The 15,469-nt window shown below is 35.3% G+C and overlaps 4 protein-coding genes across 9 annotated transcripts; 2 read left to right on the top strand and 2 right to left on the bottom strand.

Annotated features, from left to right (window-relative positions):
- Positions 1–3: 3 nt before the first annotated feature.
- Positions 4–504, top strand: LOC144471366 (uncharacterized; the record flags this gene model as incomplete). The annotated part of the gene is made up of 3 exons (XM_078183328.1): positions 4–81; positions 162–306; positions 374–504. Coding segments are annotated over 3 exons (267 nt in total), but the record flags the coding sequence as incomplete, so codon positions are not given.
- A 13-nt stretch (positions 505–517) lies between these two features.
- Tsf2 (transferrin 2) lies at positions 518–4,048 on the bottom strand. The gene is made up of 9 exons (XM_078183327.1): positions 3,907–4,048; positions 3,415–3,827; positions 3,208–3,325; positions 2,963–3,142; positions 2,430–2,893; positions 2,198–2,362; positions 2,046–2,134; positions 1,636–1,976; positions 518–1,538 (listed from the first exon to the last, which is right to left on the bottom strand). Exons 1-9 carry the CDS (start codon positions 3,965–3,967, stop codon positions 898–900), a joined length of 2,472 nt encoding a protein of 823 aa, XP_078039453.1. The 5' UTR covers positions 3,968–4,048; the 3' UTR covers positions 518–897.
- Positions 4,049–5,306: 1,258 nt separating this feature from the next.
- On the top strand, positions 5,307–9,671 carry Pasha (microprocessor complex subunit partner of drosha). 4 transcript variants are annotated; one of them, XM_078182550.1, is made up of 7 exons: positions 5,307–5,589; positions 6,488–6,938; positions 7,201–7,284; positions 7,418–7,802; positions 7,886–8,163; positions 8,256–8,692; positions 8,796–9,671. In XM_078182550.1, the coding sequence occupies exons 2-7, from the start codon at positions 6,506–6,508 to the stop codon at positions 9,126–9,128; spliced, it is 1,950 nt and encodes a 649-aa protein (XP_078038676.1). In that variant the 5' UTR covers positions 5,307–5,589; positions 6,488–6,505; the 3' UTR covers positions 9,129–9,671. The 4 variants fall into 4 exon arrangements, with proteins under 4 accessions (XP_078038676.1, XP_078038678.1, XP_078038677.1 ...); XM_078182552.1 differs by having other exon boundaries at positions 6,485–6,938; XM_078182551.1 differs by having other exon boundaries at positions 6,468–6,938.
- On the bottom strand, positions 9,664–15,300 carry Rilpl (Rab interacting lysosomal protein like). Of its 3 annotated transcripts, none has more exons than XM_078182557.1 (7): positions 15,027–15,300; positions 13,983–14,330; positions 13,787–13,907; positions 13,389–13,516; positions 12,850–13,220; positions 12,686–12,784; positions 9,664–12,619 (listed from the first exon to the last, which is right to left on the bottom strand). In XM_078182557.1, exons 2-7 carry the CDS (start codon positions 14,292–14,294, stop codon positions 12,496–12,498), a joined length of 1,155 nt encoding a protein of 384 aa, XP_078038683.1. In that variant the 5' UTR covers positions 14,295–14,330; positions 15,027–15,300; the 3' UTR covers positions 9,664–12,495. The 3 variants fall into 3 exon arrangements, with proteins under 3 accessions (XP_078038683.1, XP_078038682.1, XP_078038681.1); XM_078182556.1 differs by having other exon boundaries at positions 13,766–13,907; positions 15,155–15,300; XM_078182555.1 differs by having other exon boundaries at positions 13,766–13,907; positions 15,027–15,299.
- Positions 15,301–15,469: the final 169 nt, after the last annotated feature.

Here is a 15,469-nt window from a genome sequence, read left to right as displayed (position 1 = left end):
CGTCGCGTGTCGAAGAAGCTGAGACGCATCGATGTTCTAGCGCAGCCAAAGTTGCAGAGCCAGCAGAAGCATTCTCCCAGTGTACGCGATATAGCTTTCAACACCTTGAAAATATAGCATATCAGTACATCAATATATTAAATTAATCGATTATTTTTAAGGTACCTCGAGCCACGCAAAATGAACGCAACCGACAGTTGTCCACGACGAACAGAAAGAAATCTCTTAAAACGTTAAAGACCGGCGGAAAGAAGCCCACGACGATCACCCTATCGAAAAAGTTGCAACGGAGATTGTTTTCCTTAGGTTCGCATATTCTTCTCGTCGATAATAATAATAGTTTCGCCCAACGATGATCACTTTTTACTGACAGTGTATAAAAGGATCAAGGAACTGACGTCGTCTGGGAAGATCTGATTCTGTGATCATCGTCCAATGAAGTGCCGTAAAACTGTACAAAAAAAAATAGCGAAACATACGAAGATATAAATTTATTTAAATCGAAATGTACAAAAATGTCAGTGGACGGCATAAGATACACGTTAAACCTATTATAATACGTTAAAATCTTACAATAACGTTAAGATCTCGAAATATGGACGGATCGGTTTCGATTCTGGAATCCCCCGGTCGATAACAAATATGTTGCATTCACGTTCTAAAACGATACTGAACGCGTTCAGTCAACTAACAAGGCATTTGTATATAAAATAGAGAAACTACGATCAACTCGCGAACTCGTTTCACGGGCTGAACATGAAGCTGCAACCTAGAAACGTAGCGGTATACTGCTGCCTTTTTATGTAACATACCTTCTTAAAAAATTAATCTTCATACGATTCTATTGTACACGTAGAACGGAGACACGTTCTATCAAGAGAGAGACTAATGCAAATTTTATCTACTGAACACGTAAGTGAATAGAATCATAGCCATCGTGGCCACTATCGATTGCTCTATAGCGGATGCACCGGCGTTGCAATCGACGATTCTTCTAGCTCGCATGAAGTCGTTGCCCAGATAGGCGCTGAACTCTCGTTTCTCGGGTGGGACGACCACCAACTGTTGCGTGGCGTCTTGGAAGATCAGGTCGCTGTAAGGAGGCTCGCTGAAGAACATGCTGAAGCTGAACTCGTCCTGCTCCTTCCTACCGTAGAACTGCTGCGCGTAAATGAACAAATTTATGTAAGCGTTTATCTGTGTCTCGTTGTATCCGTAATATCCTCCGCGGGTGACTATAGCGTTCGACGAAACTTTGCCAAGATTGCAGTCCATGTAATCGGTCGTGGGTCGTCGTCTACCGTCGGGGCAAAGCAGCTCGAAATCCTTGAGGAAGGTATTGCGCGCCCACGTCTCCTTCCGTTTCCCGTCGGTGTTCTCGGCGACCGTCGTGTGTTTCACAAAGGCCACGTCGCCGCCACCTTCTACCAGACATCTGAAGGCACCGGTGTAGCCAAAGTAGTCCTCCGAAGCATCTCGGCGACAGTACCGGAAGCTCGCTCCGTGGCACAGATCGCACATGTTGTCGTAAGGCACTCCTACGATATTAGTACAACGAGATCAGAGACCGAATTCGTGTCGAGATATACGGTACTTGCGAACAATCCGTTTAAAATTCATTTCCGGGTATATTACCTGTGTTGTATTCGGTACTGAGAGCACCTGGTACGCAAGATTTGCTGAAATATTCGGCAGCGGCACGCACGGAGTCGCAACCGTAGCCTCTGATCCAGGTATTCGAAATGAGATACGCGAGAGGATACACCCAGCCTGCAGCTGTATTTATCCCGGTGTGACAGGTGTATTTGTTCTTTAAGTAGGTCAAATCCGTGTTGTCATCCTCTTCCTTCGCTACCGCAACTACGTAGTACTCGGGCGTCGGCAGATTGTAGACTTCGGAGATAAACGGGATTAAATCAAAGCGTAGTCCAGCGGTGTACACGTCGCTGGTGTCCAGCACTGATACGTCCGCGTTCCTAAACACGAATATATTAAATCAAACGATGAGTAGGAGAAAGAGAGATCTCTGCATTCGGATTACGCACCCGCTTTGAATCGCCTGCATGCAATGAATTTGACTATGGCCCTTGTGACAATTCAACTCAGGCTTCAGCAATTGAGCCTTTAACGCTATCTGGAATAAAATAAATTGACGTTGACAACACAGATAGAGCTATTTTCCTAAAATCATATTCACCTTCATTTTCACACACTTCTCCATTTCCGGATCGGATGTAACGCACAACGTCATTTTATTCACGGGGCAGCGACGAACTTCCAGTATGGGGTCCAACGATCTACCCAAATACCCGCTATAAGTTTGATCCTTTTCTGGCAATTGAACAAAGTCTCGGGCAGAGTCCTAAAATTTGCGAAATCTCACCGGGGATCGAGGCGATACTTTTTAAAATCGTGAACACGATAATTACCGAAAACATCAAGTTGTGATGCAATCCGTATTTCGGCGCCGACTCGAACAAGTTAAACGTCTCTATCGGTTGTATATTCGTTGATTCCGTTTTGTCCCATCCATTGCCATTGTAACTTCTGTCGTAGCCGTTCCGATTTTCGTAATTGTCCGTGTTGTATTCGTTAGGGTTGCCGTAGCTGCTTCTGTTATAGTTATTCTCGTCGAATCTGTTATTGTAGCCCGGCCTGTTCTCGAAACGATTGTCGTAGATATCGGTAGAGTTCTGCACGCGGTCCTTGTTCAATATTCGAACTGCTCTCTCCAGAAACCGCTGGTACATTCGACGCATCTCGAGTTTCGTGGCAGAGGATATAACTACAGCGCGCGACGGTACAGTTCCCCAATTACAGTGCTTGAATTCGTCGATACTTTTTCGACTGCCGTCCGTGCAAAGCAACTCGAACTGTTCCTTCTTCACATTGACTGGAAAACGAGTCGGAGATCATTATTTCATACTTTCGCGACGCTCGGATCGCAGAGTAGAAAACATACGGAAATCGAAAGATGTTGATATCATTTCATCCACGGTCGAATTTACTAAGAAAGCAATTTCTCCAGCTTCTACCAGACATCTAAATGCTCCCTCATATCCTGCATAAGGGTCCGCGCTGGTGCACCTTTCCCCGGGTATCTTGCCAATGCACAGCTTGCATAATTGATCGGAATTATCACCTGGAATTTTAGATAATACCTATGCAAATTGCTCGCGATGTACAATAAGGTATGCATGACCTTACCCAATGGATTATATTTGTCTATCAATGAGTTAACTGCACAACTAGGTCCGAAGTATGTGATTGCAGATTTGACATGATTATTGCAATCGATAATTTCTAGTCCACCTTGTTTCATAAGCTAATGAATAAAAATTATATGTAATTACTGCTGTAAGTATTACTATTGGAAAAATATAAAAAGGTACAGAGGAAATAGATTGTATTTACAACATGAATGGGTATAACCCAACCAGCAAGCATCCCAAGACCGGCAAAGCAGGCTTTTTTGCCTCTCAAGTCTTGTAAACTCTGTACATCCTGTAAAGATCCTTTCTTAATCACAGCGACCGCGTATTGATAGTTCAATCCACTCTCGTATATCTCTTGCATAATTGGTATTAAACTATGATATCGTCCTGCTATAAAAATCTCTCCAGGATCCAAAGTGGTTATCTGAGCTTTCTCATGGTCCAGCATCGCCACACACTCCTCTTTGCTCGACGCTTGCTTACATTGCAGCGATATGTAATTTTGTTCGAAGAATGCTATCTCACGGTCGATTGCTCTTGAAAATGCATTGCATTTGTCTTGTTCAGCTTCTGATATTGTACACCATGTAACAGTGTTATTCAGATTCTGACCTGTGAACAATTGTGAACAATGTATAAAACAGTATTATTCGTGAAGTATTAAAACAATACTAAACGTTATATTGCTTACCATGAACATGCAACCAAATGAAACTAAAGGCTATCAGCTGTCTTCGAAATCCGGTCAACATTTTTAACACTTTATTAAACTAAACATTAATTAAGCCCAGAGACAACACCCAGTACTGGTGACGCTACCACGGACGTGCTGTAGAAATAGACCAATGACCATGTGGAGTTTTATGCCACAATCACAAGCACGGTGTGTTATACATCGTAAGTACGAATGACAGTTGCTAGATTTCAATATTCTCATATAGATGGCGCTGCCTTGGAAGACCCACGAAGATTTTACATGAATGTACTATATGACTTAAATATTTTCACTCAATGCTAATAGTTTAATTAAATATTTGATATGAAATTATTAAATTAGTAAATAAATTATTTCTGTTCGGTATATGCTCTTATTATCAGTTAACTTACTCGTTGGTTGGATGAATCTCTGTTATCGATTGAGCTCTCTATCGAAAATATAGAGAAGCTCAAATTTGGCTAAGAGTTTGAGCATTTTCCCACTGGAGGCGCTACGTGTCTTGATCAGAGGATCACTTAAAAAGATTAATTATGGCAAAATTAAGTCACAAATAAATAAGCCAAGCCATGAAATTGTTTAAGAGTCTCCTGCATTGGGAGAATGTGAAAAAAGTAATCAAAAACGCTGCATAATGTAATTACTTTAAATAACATTTAACCAAACATCATAGCACGATTGACCACATTTTGCAATGTTGTAAATTGTTTCCGTATAATATATTGTTGTTAATATATGCTTGGTTTTGTTATTTATGGTTTTGTCATTTTGTCTTAAATAATTATTTTTTGAAATCCCGCAGACTGAGTCTGTGGCGCTCTCTATCGGAGAAATAGCGAAGCTCGCTAGAGAAGTCTCGATCAGACAAATTCAGAAAAGATTATTACAAATTAAAGAGGAGACTTTGTTCTTTAAAATACGCTAATTTTCATTGTTGTACGATTCTGTTGAACCGAGTTATGACATTTCGAATTTAAAGAATTTGTAACAATGTACTTTAACACCTTCACGGCGAATAGTTTATATATTTTGCCACTGCAACGAATGGCGCTGTGCGCACACTGGAAGAAGCTTCAGTTTTTCTCCGCTAGGGGCGCTAAATCTCTACAAATTTGCCTAAAGACATTAATTATGTCAAAGTCAAATTGAGAGCCCAGCCGTTGTTGTTCTTTTTCCTTGCTCTCTTGCTCATTCACTGTTTTCGTTTTATTTTATTTTAACTTGAGCGCCGCTCTATCTCATCGATAAGTCGTTAACCAATCATAGCAAAGAAAATTTCTATATTAACCCTCGCTAACGGATCTAGGTACTGACTAGTGTAGAACACGTAACGGTAATTTCTACGAGTTTCCCCTCTAACTTGTGCGAAACGCATGGGGATGGATGATATTGCTGTTGACTGGAATGGGGTTCACATTTCATTAAATCTACAATGTTGGTTTAAATTAATTAAATAGTGTTTGTGCTTATGTGTTCAAGATAAAAGTGATACAAACGATTTACATAACTTCTATTGAAATTATAACATCGGCTGATCGAAATGACTCGTTTATAGATAATACCTAACCTAGCTTTGGAAAATTGTATTGTTGGAGAACTATTATAGAGTTTGTAGTTTACTGAGATTACATTACATATTGTGATATACAATTAATAAAGGTACTGTTTTGGAAATGTATGATATTGATGATAATATCGATTTGTGTTAATTAGAAGACGTTACAAAGATCATTTTATTATACTTAACTATACAATCGTCATTTATATGTGCGATACGCGTACACGTTGATGTTGTTTAATATCAAAATTGTGTGTAGATGTTGTAATTAGATTATTGCTCGTTATGCGAATCAACATTTGCGTAAACAAATTTCCAAAGTTTCCATTGTTGTGGCTGGTAGTTTATTCTGTTTAAAAATGCAGAAAATTTGCAGTCTACACACTAATAGTGAAAGTTCTTCTCTTGATACGCACTTCAGATACGTATGAAACTTGCTCGATTATCTATTAATATTTATTTTAAATAATTAGTTTCGTTAAGGTATTAAAAAGCTTAAATTAAACACAATCTATATTATCTTTCTTAGCACAAAGCGTAGTTGAAGCTAGTTAACAGGTTCAATTTCTCAATGTTGTTCCTGTTCAGCTAGCCGTGTAAGTTATACAGGAAATTATGTTGGCTAACCGTCTACAATATTCAAACGTTATAATATGTCAGTTACGTGATATGTACTCATGGATATATAATAGGCCGCAAACTGCTAACACTAATGCAAATGTCCAATTTTCGTTGCCATTTTCATAGTGGTTTCAAATCGATTGGACTTTGGCCTCATTGGTGAAAGTGGTGTGGCCATACAACGCGTGTGATATTATTTAATCTATGAGTTATATACGGAGTCCACGCTTTATATCAAAATATCTATTTCTTAAGCCATATTCGAACACTTGTCAACTGTTGATGAATGCATACTTTATCTGTTAAGAGAAGTTAGACATCTGTTGTAATATTGCGCTTATGTATCGTTGGATATCAGACCTTACAGTATTTTAGCAGATACCTCGTTATACAACAATGGACATGGATAAAGAAGAACTTCTTGAAGAAGCGTCGCAATTGTGCGTAAATTCTCGAAGCGAGATGGATTTAGGAAATCACCAAGACATCGTTTTCACGAACAAAAGCATCTCGGTAATGAAGACTATAATGGAAGCCACTATCGATATTCACAACAGAATGTCGGATACGAGTCAGTGCAGTCAAACGTTGGAAGAAGACACTGTATCCGCTTATGATACGAATGCGTGTAACAGTACCACCATGGAAGATTATGTCATGGAATCTAACACAGACAGCATGGCGGCTACGGACGATTTAAGACACTTCGACGTTTTGGATGATCTAGAACGTCATCCGGATCAGAACTGTTCAGATACGGACTCTGATACGAACGAAAGTATGGATTCTGATGTACCTGATGAAGAAATTGAAGCTATGTTAGAAGAAGGTAATTTTTTATGAGATAAGAAGTTCTGTTATAGTAATATATATATATATTTCACATTTTCGTGTTATAAGCTTACGGGGTAAAAGTTCTAGAAAACACATTGAAAGTACAATATATGATGCTACAGAGTATGTGGGTGGAAGAAGAGTTAAACAAATTTTTAAAAAAGAAGAGATTATTTGTTCTTTTTTTTTCCACTTCTTACATAGATTGTACAGCAGCAGAGAACATTTATTAGTTGAGTATTATATGCTACTATTAGGTTTACCAGAGGAATTTAAAGGCAAAAGAAAAGACAAGAAAGATAGTGTGCCATACGAAGAAAAAGAGAAACTTGTCTTGGATGGTAAGTATGTAAGATACTCTTATTTGTTTTTTACGCAAGTTGTATGTAAATATGATCTTTATTATTACAACATCGTCTGGTTTGAAAAGGAAAACCAAAACATTAAATCGCAGTGGCGTTATATTATTTATAGAAATTGGCCACAATCATTTTGATGTGCTTCCTGAGGGTTGGGTGCAAGTAACACACAACAGCGGGATGCCTTTGTACCTTCATAAACAAAGTAGAGTTTGTACTCTTGCCAAACCATATTTTCTTGGACCTGGTAGTGTCAGGAAACACGAAGTACCTGTGAGTGCTATACCTTGCCTTCAATACAAAAGAGCTCTTCAGGAAGAAGAGGAAGAGAGGCAGAAAGAAAAGGAACGTGATCCGCATACGGAAGCCTGTAGTTTACCTAGCGCAAAAATCGAAACAATTCAAGAAAATCGGGCAGCGCATTCTTTAGACAGCGAACAATTAAGAATTTATTGTCAATCACTTTTTCGTTTTAAAGCTATCAAAGTAATGAGATTTCAGTAAGTGTGTTTCCAACGATATCCTTAACTCGCAGCCAATTACATCGTAGTTTAGCCAGGGTTTTTCATTATTATCATTGCAGGTCATGGTCGGCAAGAAGAAAATTTACGAAAAATAAAAAACATCGTAAACAATTGGAACGACCAACTTTACCCGACGGAACGAAGTTAATAACATTTCCAGTTAGTAGCACTAACTTGACAGGAAATAGTAGTGGCGTTACGGGAGATGACAATGGTGGACAAAGGCCACCAAAACACTGGATAATGAATCCTTCGGGGAAAAGTTATGTTTGTATACTTCATGAATACGTGCAACATGCACTTAAAAAACAACCAACTTATAAATTTAAGGAATTAGGTATGTCAAAGGAAGAACGATTTCTATAGAATGAATTACGCTTCGAGTTGTATCTGTGTCGAGGCAAATGTTCGAAGAAAATTTCGTTTCAGAAAATGCTGCAACACCGTACTCCGCTGTTGTTTGCATTAATGACATGGAATATGGAAGCGGTTTTGGTAGCAGCAAAAAACAAGCAAAGGCTAATGCTGCTCGTAAAACCCTAGAAATCCTAATTCCTCAAATGAGAGATAAAATCTCCGGCGATAATGGAGGTGATGCAGCCACTGGTAACAACAGCCGTATGATCAAGGCATCCAGAACAAATTCTGACGCGGACCTGTCGTTCTTCGATGAAATCTCGATAACCGATCCACGAGTCGCAGAATTTTGTGCCAAAACCACTGAGCCATCTCCACATGCTATATTAATTACATGCTTACAACGAAATTATGGCCTGGGAGATATGCATATTAATTATTCTGTAAATACTTTAAAGCATCAACGCAATGAATTTACAATGCGAGTAGGAAAACACGAAGCCACTGTTGTAAGTAATTAAATATTCATCTAAATCAATGGAAATTTCATTATGATCTTGTGAAAATTTCCAATTAATAGACTGTACTTCAATTGCTAATCATTGTGTTCAGGTATGTCGTAATAAAAAAGATGGTAAACAACGAGCAGCACAAGCGATCCTGCAACTTATGCATCCTCATATACAGTCTTGGGGTTCTTTATTGAGGCTCTATGGATCACGTAGTGTAAAGTCTTTCAAAGAGAAGAAACAACTGGAACAAGAGATAACGTTGCTGCAAGGTAAAGCCGCGGTGAATCAACCAAATCATGCTATTTTAAGTAAACTTAGACAAGAAATGCGCAAATTAGCCGAACAACGACAGGCAATACAACCTATTGGTAAGTTTGTGCCACCAGATTTGCCAACAGGGTCCGCAGCTAACTTGAACAATGTAGATTTATAGCATCCTAGTCAATCATGAGAATCCTACAAATCGTACTTTATTTCATAAGATTTTTAAATGACAAAAGTACTTCGAATTTCTTTACTATTTTCTGTCTCTCATGCACAAAGTATTTCATATGTCGAACATTACATTTTAAAAACATGATTCAATTGAAATGGTGCTGATTATCATATTGTGTACACTCTTTAATATTTTCATTTTTTACACACACTGTACAAATTCATTGTTTACAATATGATGTGAATGGTGCAATGGGAAGCTGGTTGAGAATAAATGAAATTTAGAACTGAACTCCAGTTGTCAACACAATCGATATATCACAGAGTACTACCTCATCTGCCGTATTCTTGTTGCACCATTATAGATTTTTAAATTAGATTTACTTGTTATACTATTATAGATGTAGATATACTTTCTTAAAATTAGAATTACTTTTATATGAGGAGGCTAATACGTATATTTCTGTTTAAATTAAGCGTTTAAGATTATTTTAGATATATAAATATATGTGAGCATTAAAAAGACAGTGGTGTTGAGAACATGACCATTTATTTTCAAAGAACTGATTACAATAAACTATGCTTCAGTTCTGTATGTAATAAGGCATCAAAACTCGCATATTAACAACGGTGACAATGTATTCAAAATTATTACACTTATTCTATTGAAATTACTACTAAAATTAATATAAATAAATGATCAAATTACAAATAAATCATTTCAATTGCTTCCACGATTATATACATTACTTTATTAACTGTACCTGTCATTTTCTTTGGCACTTCACATAATTCATTTCTACATTGTTTCTTTTTTTTTAAACCTAGATTTCATACAATACTTGAATAGTTGCTAATATTCGATAATGTTAAAATAAAATTAGTAACACAAACAGTGTGAGTCCTATTTCTACGTTGTCTTTGTTCTACTGATCATTACGTAGTCATAGATATTATACTGTTTATATATCAAAGGTAATTTAAACAATTTTGTTTGCTTTAACTGTTATTTTACTCGTGTAGAAAATACAAACATTAACGCTCATTATTTGTATACTGTAAATTGCAGACAACTCGGGTTTAGTTTCACATATCGTGTACGTATTATATAGTTGTGTGTAAACGAAATCGTCGAAATTTGTTTAAACATTACGTTATATGGTACATGTACAAATTTCTTCCTACATAACTAGATATGTGTAATACCAGCCAGCCATTATTGTTAAGTGTTTTGTTGCACTTTTAACGATAGTCAATAGTATGACTAATATAATTTGTTAATTTTTCTCCTATATATACGATACAGAATTTGTATTTGGTTTGATTCTCGTTTCATTTCTAAACATTAGTAACTACCGTGGAATTATATGCTCTGGAAAATTCTAAATCTAATTGTTCTTCAATACCACAAACATATTTAATTTTCCTTGAAAATGCGTAACAGATTATATTTCACCGACATATTTTATTCATCTTTTTCTGATTTTTTTCCTTTTTTTTTGAGAATACGTTAACATAGACTATTGAAGACGAATAGGTTTATATAATAGGCACATTTTAGTAGGATCAGAATTATGATGATACTTCAACAGATTACAGTTGAAAGAAATTGTTTCATTACAAAAGGAACGCATAATACTAATTTTTAATTATAACTTAAGTTACAGATATGTGTTGCCAGTGTACATGTAACTTAAGTTACGGTATGATCTTTTAGAATATTAAAGTTTTAATATTATTTTACATATCCTATAAAATTTCAATTTACGTAAGTAGCCATATGTGTGTTCACTATTTTTAAAATAATTTTTTTGTGTGTGTGTAGAATGTTAGGATATTTAAAAGGTGTAAAACTTTTACAAAACTTTACAAACTCTATATTAAATTGGTGAAATTTAACATTAAATTAATAATTAATATCACTGTACGATTATGTTACATTAATGTATGCATCTTTTAATTACATCTATAATATTGTTTATGTAATGTTTATAAATCTGTGTCCTTTTTCAATCGCGTAAGAAAACTATCGATGATTGAAAGCCTGTTTTGATTCCTTTTATAATTTCAATTGATAAAGTAATTTAAAAAAAAAACGACTACTATGTATATCATATGCCATGTGTGTTTCATTAAATATTTCTTACAGTAATAACGCTACTGTTGTCATTTATTATATCAGCATATATTAAGATCTTTTTTCCCAAAGTATATTATCCTTAATACTTTTAAATGCGCGATTTCTGATTTTTATTTACAAATTATCTGAATACCATGGCTATGTTTTTCTTTACGAGCCATATAATTAAAGAACAAGTCAACACGTTTTAATGCTAATTTTAATTTGCATATAAGTTTCTCAGCACATGCACTTAAAATAAAATGTAATTTTGAAAATATTTAAAATCGTGTTTAATCAGGACTTGATTTATTACATAAAGCTTGCTTCAACATATTGCCATTATTAGTATATTTTGAAATTTTAACATTTCAGTAAATGGTATATTTGGAATTTATAAATGAATGGAATTTATAAATTCAAATAAGAATTGATAAAATTTTAATTATATAGAACGGAGTTACGCGACTTTATCTACAATCTTTCTTTCTGTGTTAAATATGTATAGTGTTTTTAAAAAATTTTACTGGAATTCAAAAGTAAAAATACTACGTTACTCGATCAATTTTCCTTTGTATATTTAATCTGATACATTGTTATCGGAAATTGCGACACGACTAAAAGAATGATAAAATAAGTTCTTGCTAATTTAACCGCTATTTAGTCAGACGTTACTCAAGTGCATGTATATTTGACAAATATCCAAGATCAGTTTGTAAATTTAGGTACAAAAATTACATTCTATGTCGTCAACATACTTCTTTACGTAGCATTAACTACTTTCTACTTGTATCCTGATTTTTGGTATCCTTTATATTTGGTACGAAACGACCGTACATAAAATTCGAAAATTATTGAGGAGAAGAAACATTAATGTATGTACTTTCATCAACATGTACAGAGCGGATAAAACTAGTAATAGAATTAAGTTAAGGCTGTTCTAAATGCACGAAATAAGTCGGGAACGTAAAAGAGAACATTTACGAATATTTCATTTCACGGTGTACAGTAAAAAATAACATAGTAATGCATGCATTAGCGTTTTTTGTATAAATGCCTACATTTGCGTCAATGAATTAAAATACCTAATGTTATCTAATTTTAAATGTTAAAAAAAACATTATAAATGCGTAGTTATTATCAGGAAATCACATACAATGTTGTATACTAATCCAAGAACCATACGTTCAACCAATTCTCGTGAAACGCTTCAAGTTATTTAATTACTGTCAAAATAAAGAAGCCATTATACAGGCTCATCGCACGTAGTATTCCCAGAAAGAGCCATCTTTGATAAACTAGAAAGACTTCTACGTGGACTGCTACCAACTAAAAAGCTACTGCTAGACTCTGAGAATATTTTCCGGAAACTGGAAAATAGATTATACGATATAGTATTTATTGTAATTATGATTATAATATTTGAAGATACTTACAATTTACGAATCCCAGATTCCGATGTTTTCTTCCAAGGTGCGTCATCCGGTTCGTAAGGAAGCGGCCCTTGGACCGGAGCGTCTTTATCTTCTTCAGTCCTGTAGAAGAAACAAGTTACAAGGCGATTTTAATAGGAAGTCGCAATTTGAAAAGAATCACGTACGTGTCAGATTTTGGTCGATAAAGTTCTAATTCATCTTCTAAGTCCGAGACCCTAGCTTTCAGTTCATTTCGCTCGTGCAAAATTTCTTTCAATTCTGCAGTGGTAAATCTCGGTCTGTCGGGATCATCGAGATCATAAACTGCTTTATTCGTTAGATCTGGGCATCCTTGCAGTTTAGTTAAATCCTCGTTTTCCTTTCTCGCCAAACCAAGACGTGCTCGTAGATTTATCAATTCACGATTTTGGTCTTGTAACTGAGCCAAAAAGTCTGCCCTTTCTTCCACTAATCCACGAGCTTGCATCTGTGCTTGACGTTGTTTCCGTTTTAATTCTCGGCCAACAACTCCAAGTTTCTCAACCTGTGCTGTTAACTGCAAAAGAAAAAGGGTGAAGACACGTTAGGATGAAACGTACATTATGTGATGTGAAAAAACAAATAAAAAAAAATTAAAGTACAGCACATCCTAAACTACTTCCAACAAGACGGTATTCTACTGCTACTTGTATCAAATTACATACGAACGTAAGTACCAATTTACATTTTCTATTTCCAAATTCTTCTGCACCATCTCTTTGTCTCTCGTACGAATTTGATCTCTTTGCTTATCTATCATGGATCTTAAATGTTGTAACACTGCTACATCGACTTCCTGACTAGCAGTAAAAGCTGAAAATATATTTGTGTAATTAATAATACACGCATATACGCTACAGAAGTACAAGATAAGATATTAGAAATTACCATTACAGTTTAATCTATAGTTTTATCTTGTTACTTGCATTTAGAAAAGTATAATACAATGAATAATTATTTTTAAACGAATCTTATACGAAAATGCTAATTTGAAATATCTTATCCTGTCTGGGATAATAGTTTTAACATTGTGTTAGTAAATAAAAGGTAGATTGTTAGTACTTTGTTTACTGCTGTACTGACTGTCACTACGCGATTCATGGAGTGCTTCTGCTAATCGTCTATTTTCTTCTTGTAATCGTGTAACCATTCCCACTAGGTCACGAGATTCTTGTCTCCAATGTTCTTCGATTTGTTCTAATTCCTGGATAGTAATTACATAATTATCAATGAAGAAAGTTAAGAATAGTAATAAGAAATTTTTGAATAAAGGAAATACTTTTTCAAATCTCTGCCTATCTTCAGCTTTGCCAATTTTATCGCTTTCCAATTGTGATATCTTTGCACGTAATTCTTGAACTATTGTATTCTCGCATTCATTTTTGGTAGCAAGGTTTTCTAATAGTTCCAATGCATGTATCACCTTTGGCATCAAATTAGTCACAGATTGTACTCCGAACGAGTCTATTAATTTCTCACATTCTTTCCCTATTTCTGAAGCAATATCATAAACATCTACAACGGACACATCCGATAATACAGTATAGTCCTCCATGTTGCTGGTCTTATAATATTCCAGACAAAAAGGCATGAATACTTCTTATATCAGAGTGTACTATATATAAATCTGTTGATAATAGAAGAAAATCAATGCATTACTTAGATGATCGATTAAAGTCTCCAAAATGCGATAGTACTATGGGTGTCAAGAACATTTTATCTCAATCGACATTTCGCATTCCATGGTGCTCTCAAACCATTGTTATGTGTACATTCAGTCGTATAGATTTGTTTTAATGCAGAGTATATTATATTTTGAATATTATCTATGTTATCCCATTTTAAGAATTTTCTAAGAATAACACAGAATTAATGGGTCTACTCATGCATGACTATATGTCAAAATTAACAAACACAATATCATAAGACAGGATGCATTCAAGTATAATATTAAAGCTAGCCTTATCACAGAACCGGCAAGAGTTCGAAAATACTGTCAGAAATGAATATTCTGTGCACGAACGAGTGATTTATTATAATTTCTATTAAGCACATCTAAGTAGAAGTAATACAATTAATATAAGTTTCTTCAAACTATGTTTATGTAATACATTCTTGTATTACCCTAGGCGTGGCTTTCATTAACAAGATAATATTTGACGTACAAAATCGCCAATGATACTATTGAAAATTAACTGACGATATTTAAATACTTGAAAGTATGAGATCACGATTAATCGCGCCCCTCAATGCTCATGTCAAATTCCGCTCAACTCGGTACATTATCGCTGTGTTAGGAGACACAATTATTTGTTATACATACACGTATATATAGACTATCAATCTGGTCGTGTGCACCATGTGAAATGTCTGCGGAAATCTAAATATTTTCGAGAAAAGGATCAAATATGTTGAGAACCGATGATCTAGGAACTCTTTAACTAAGCTAACCTTTTCTCTGGTTCCGCGATTTTCGCGAACGGCATGTTCAAATAGTCAAAGCTTCACGGCGATTGGGTCTTTCCGATCGAACGACTTCAAATTTCTTGCAATACTAAAATTAAACATTTACAATGAAGATTATCTTTTTATAATGTATATATTGATCATTTTCTTTGCAACAAATTAAAATAACGAAGGTAAAACTTATCGAATCGATTACATATTTCATAGATACACCGAAATAGTGTACATATATTGCAAAAAATTGCATTTACAAATTTTAATTTTCTAAAGAAGCTGAATGTTCATTAAACTTTAGGATAT

The sequence above is a fragment of the Augochlora pura genome, chromosome 6 (genome assembly GCF_028453695.1).
Source record: "Augochlora pura isolate Apur16 chromosome 6, APUR_v2.2.1, whole genome shotgun sequence".
In the NCBI taxonomy this organism is placed as follows: Eukaryota; Metazoa; Arthropoda; class Insecta; order Hymenoptera; family Halictidae; genus Augochlora; species Augochlora pura.
This window is presented reverse-complemented; position numbering and strand designations above follow the sequence as displayed.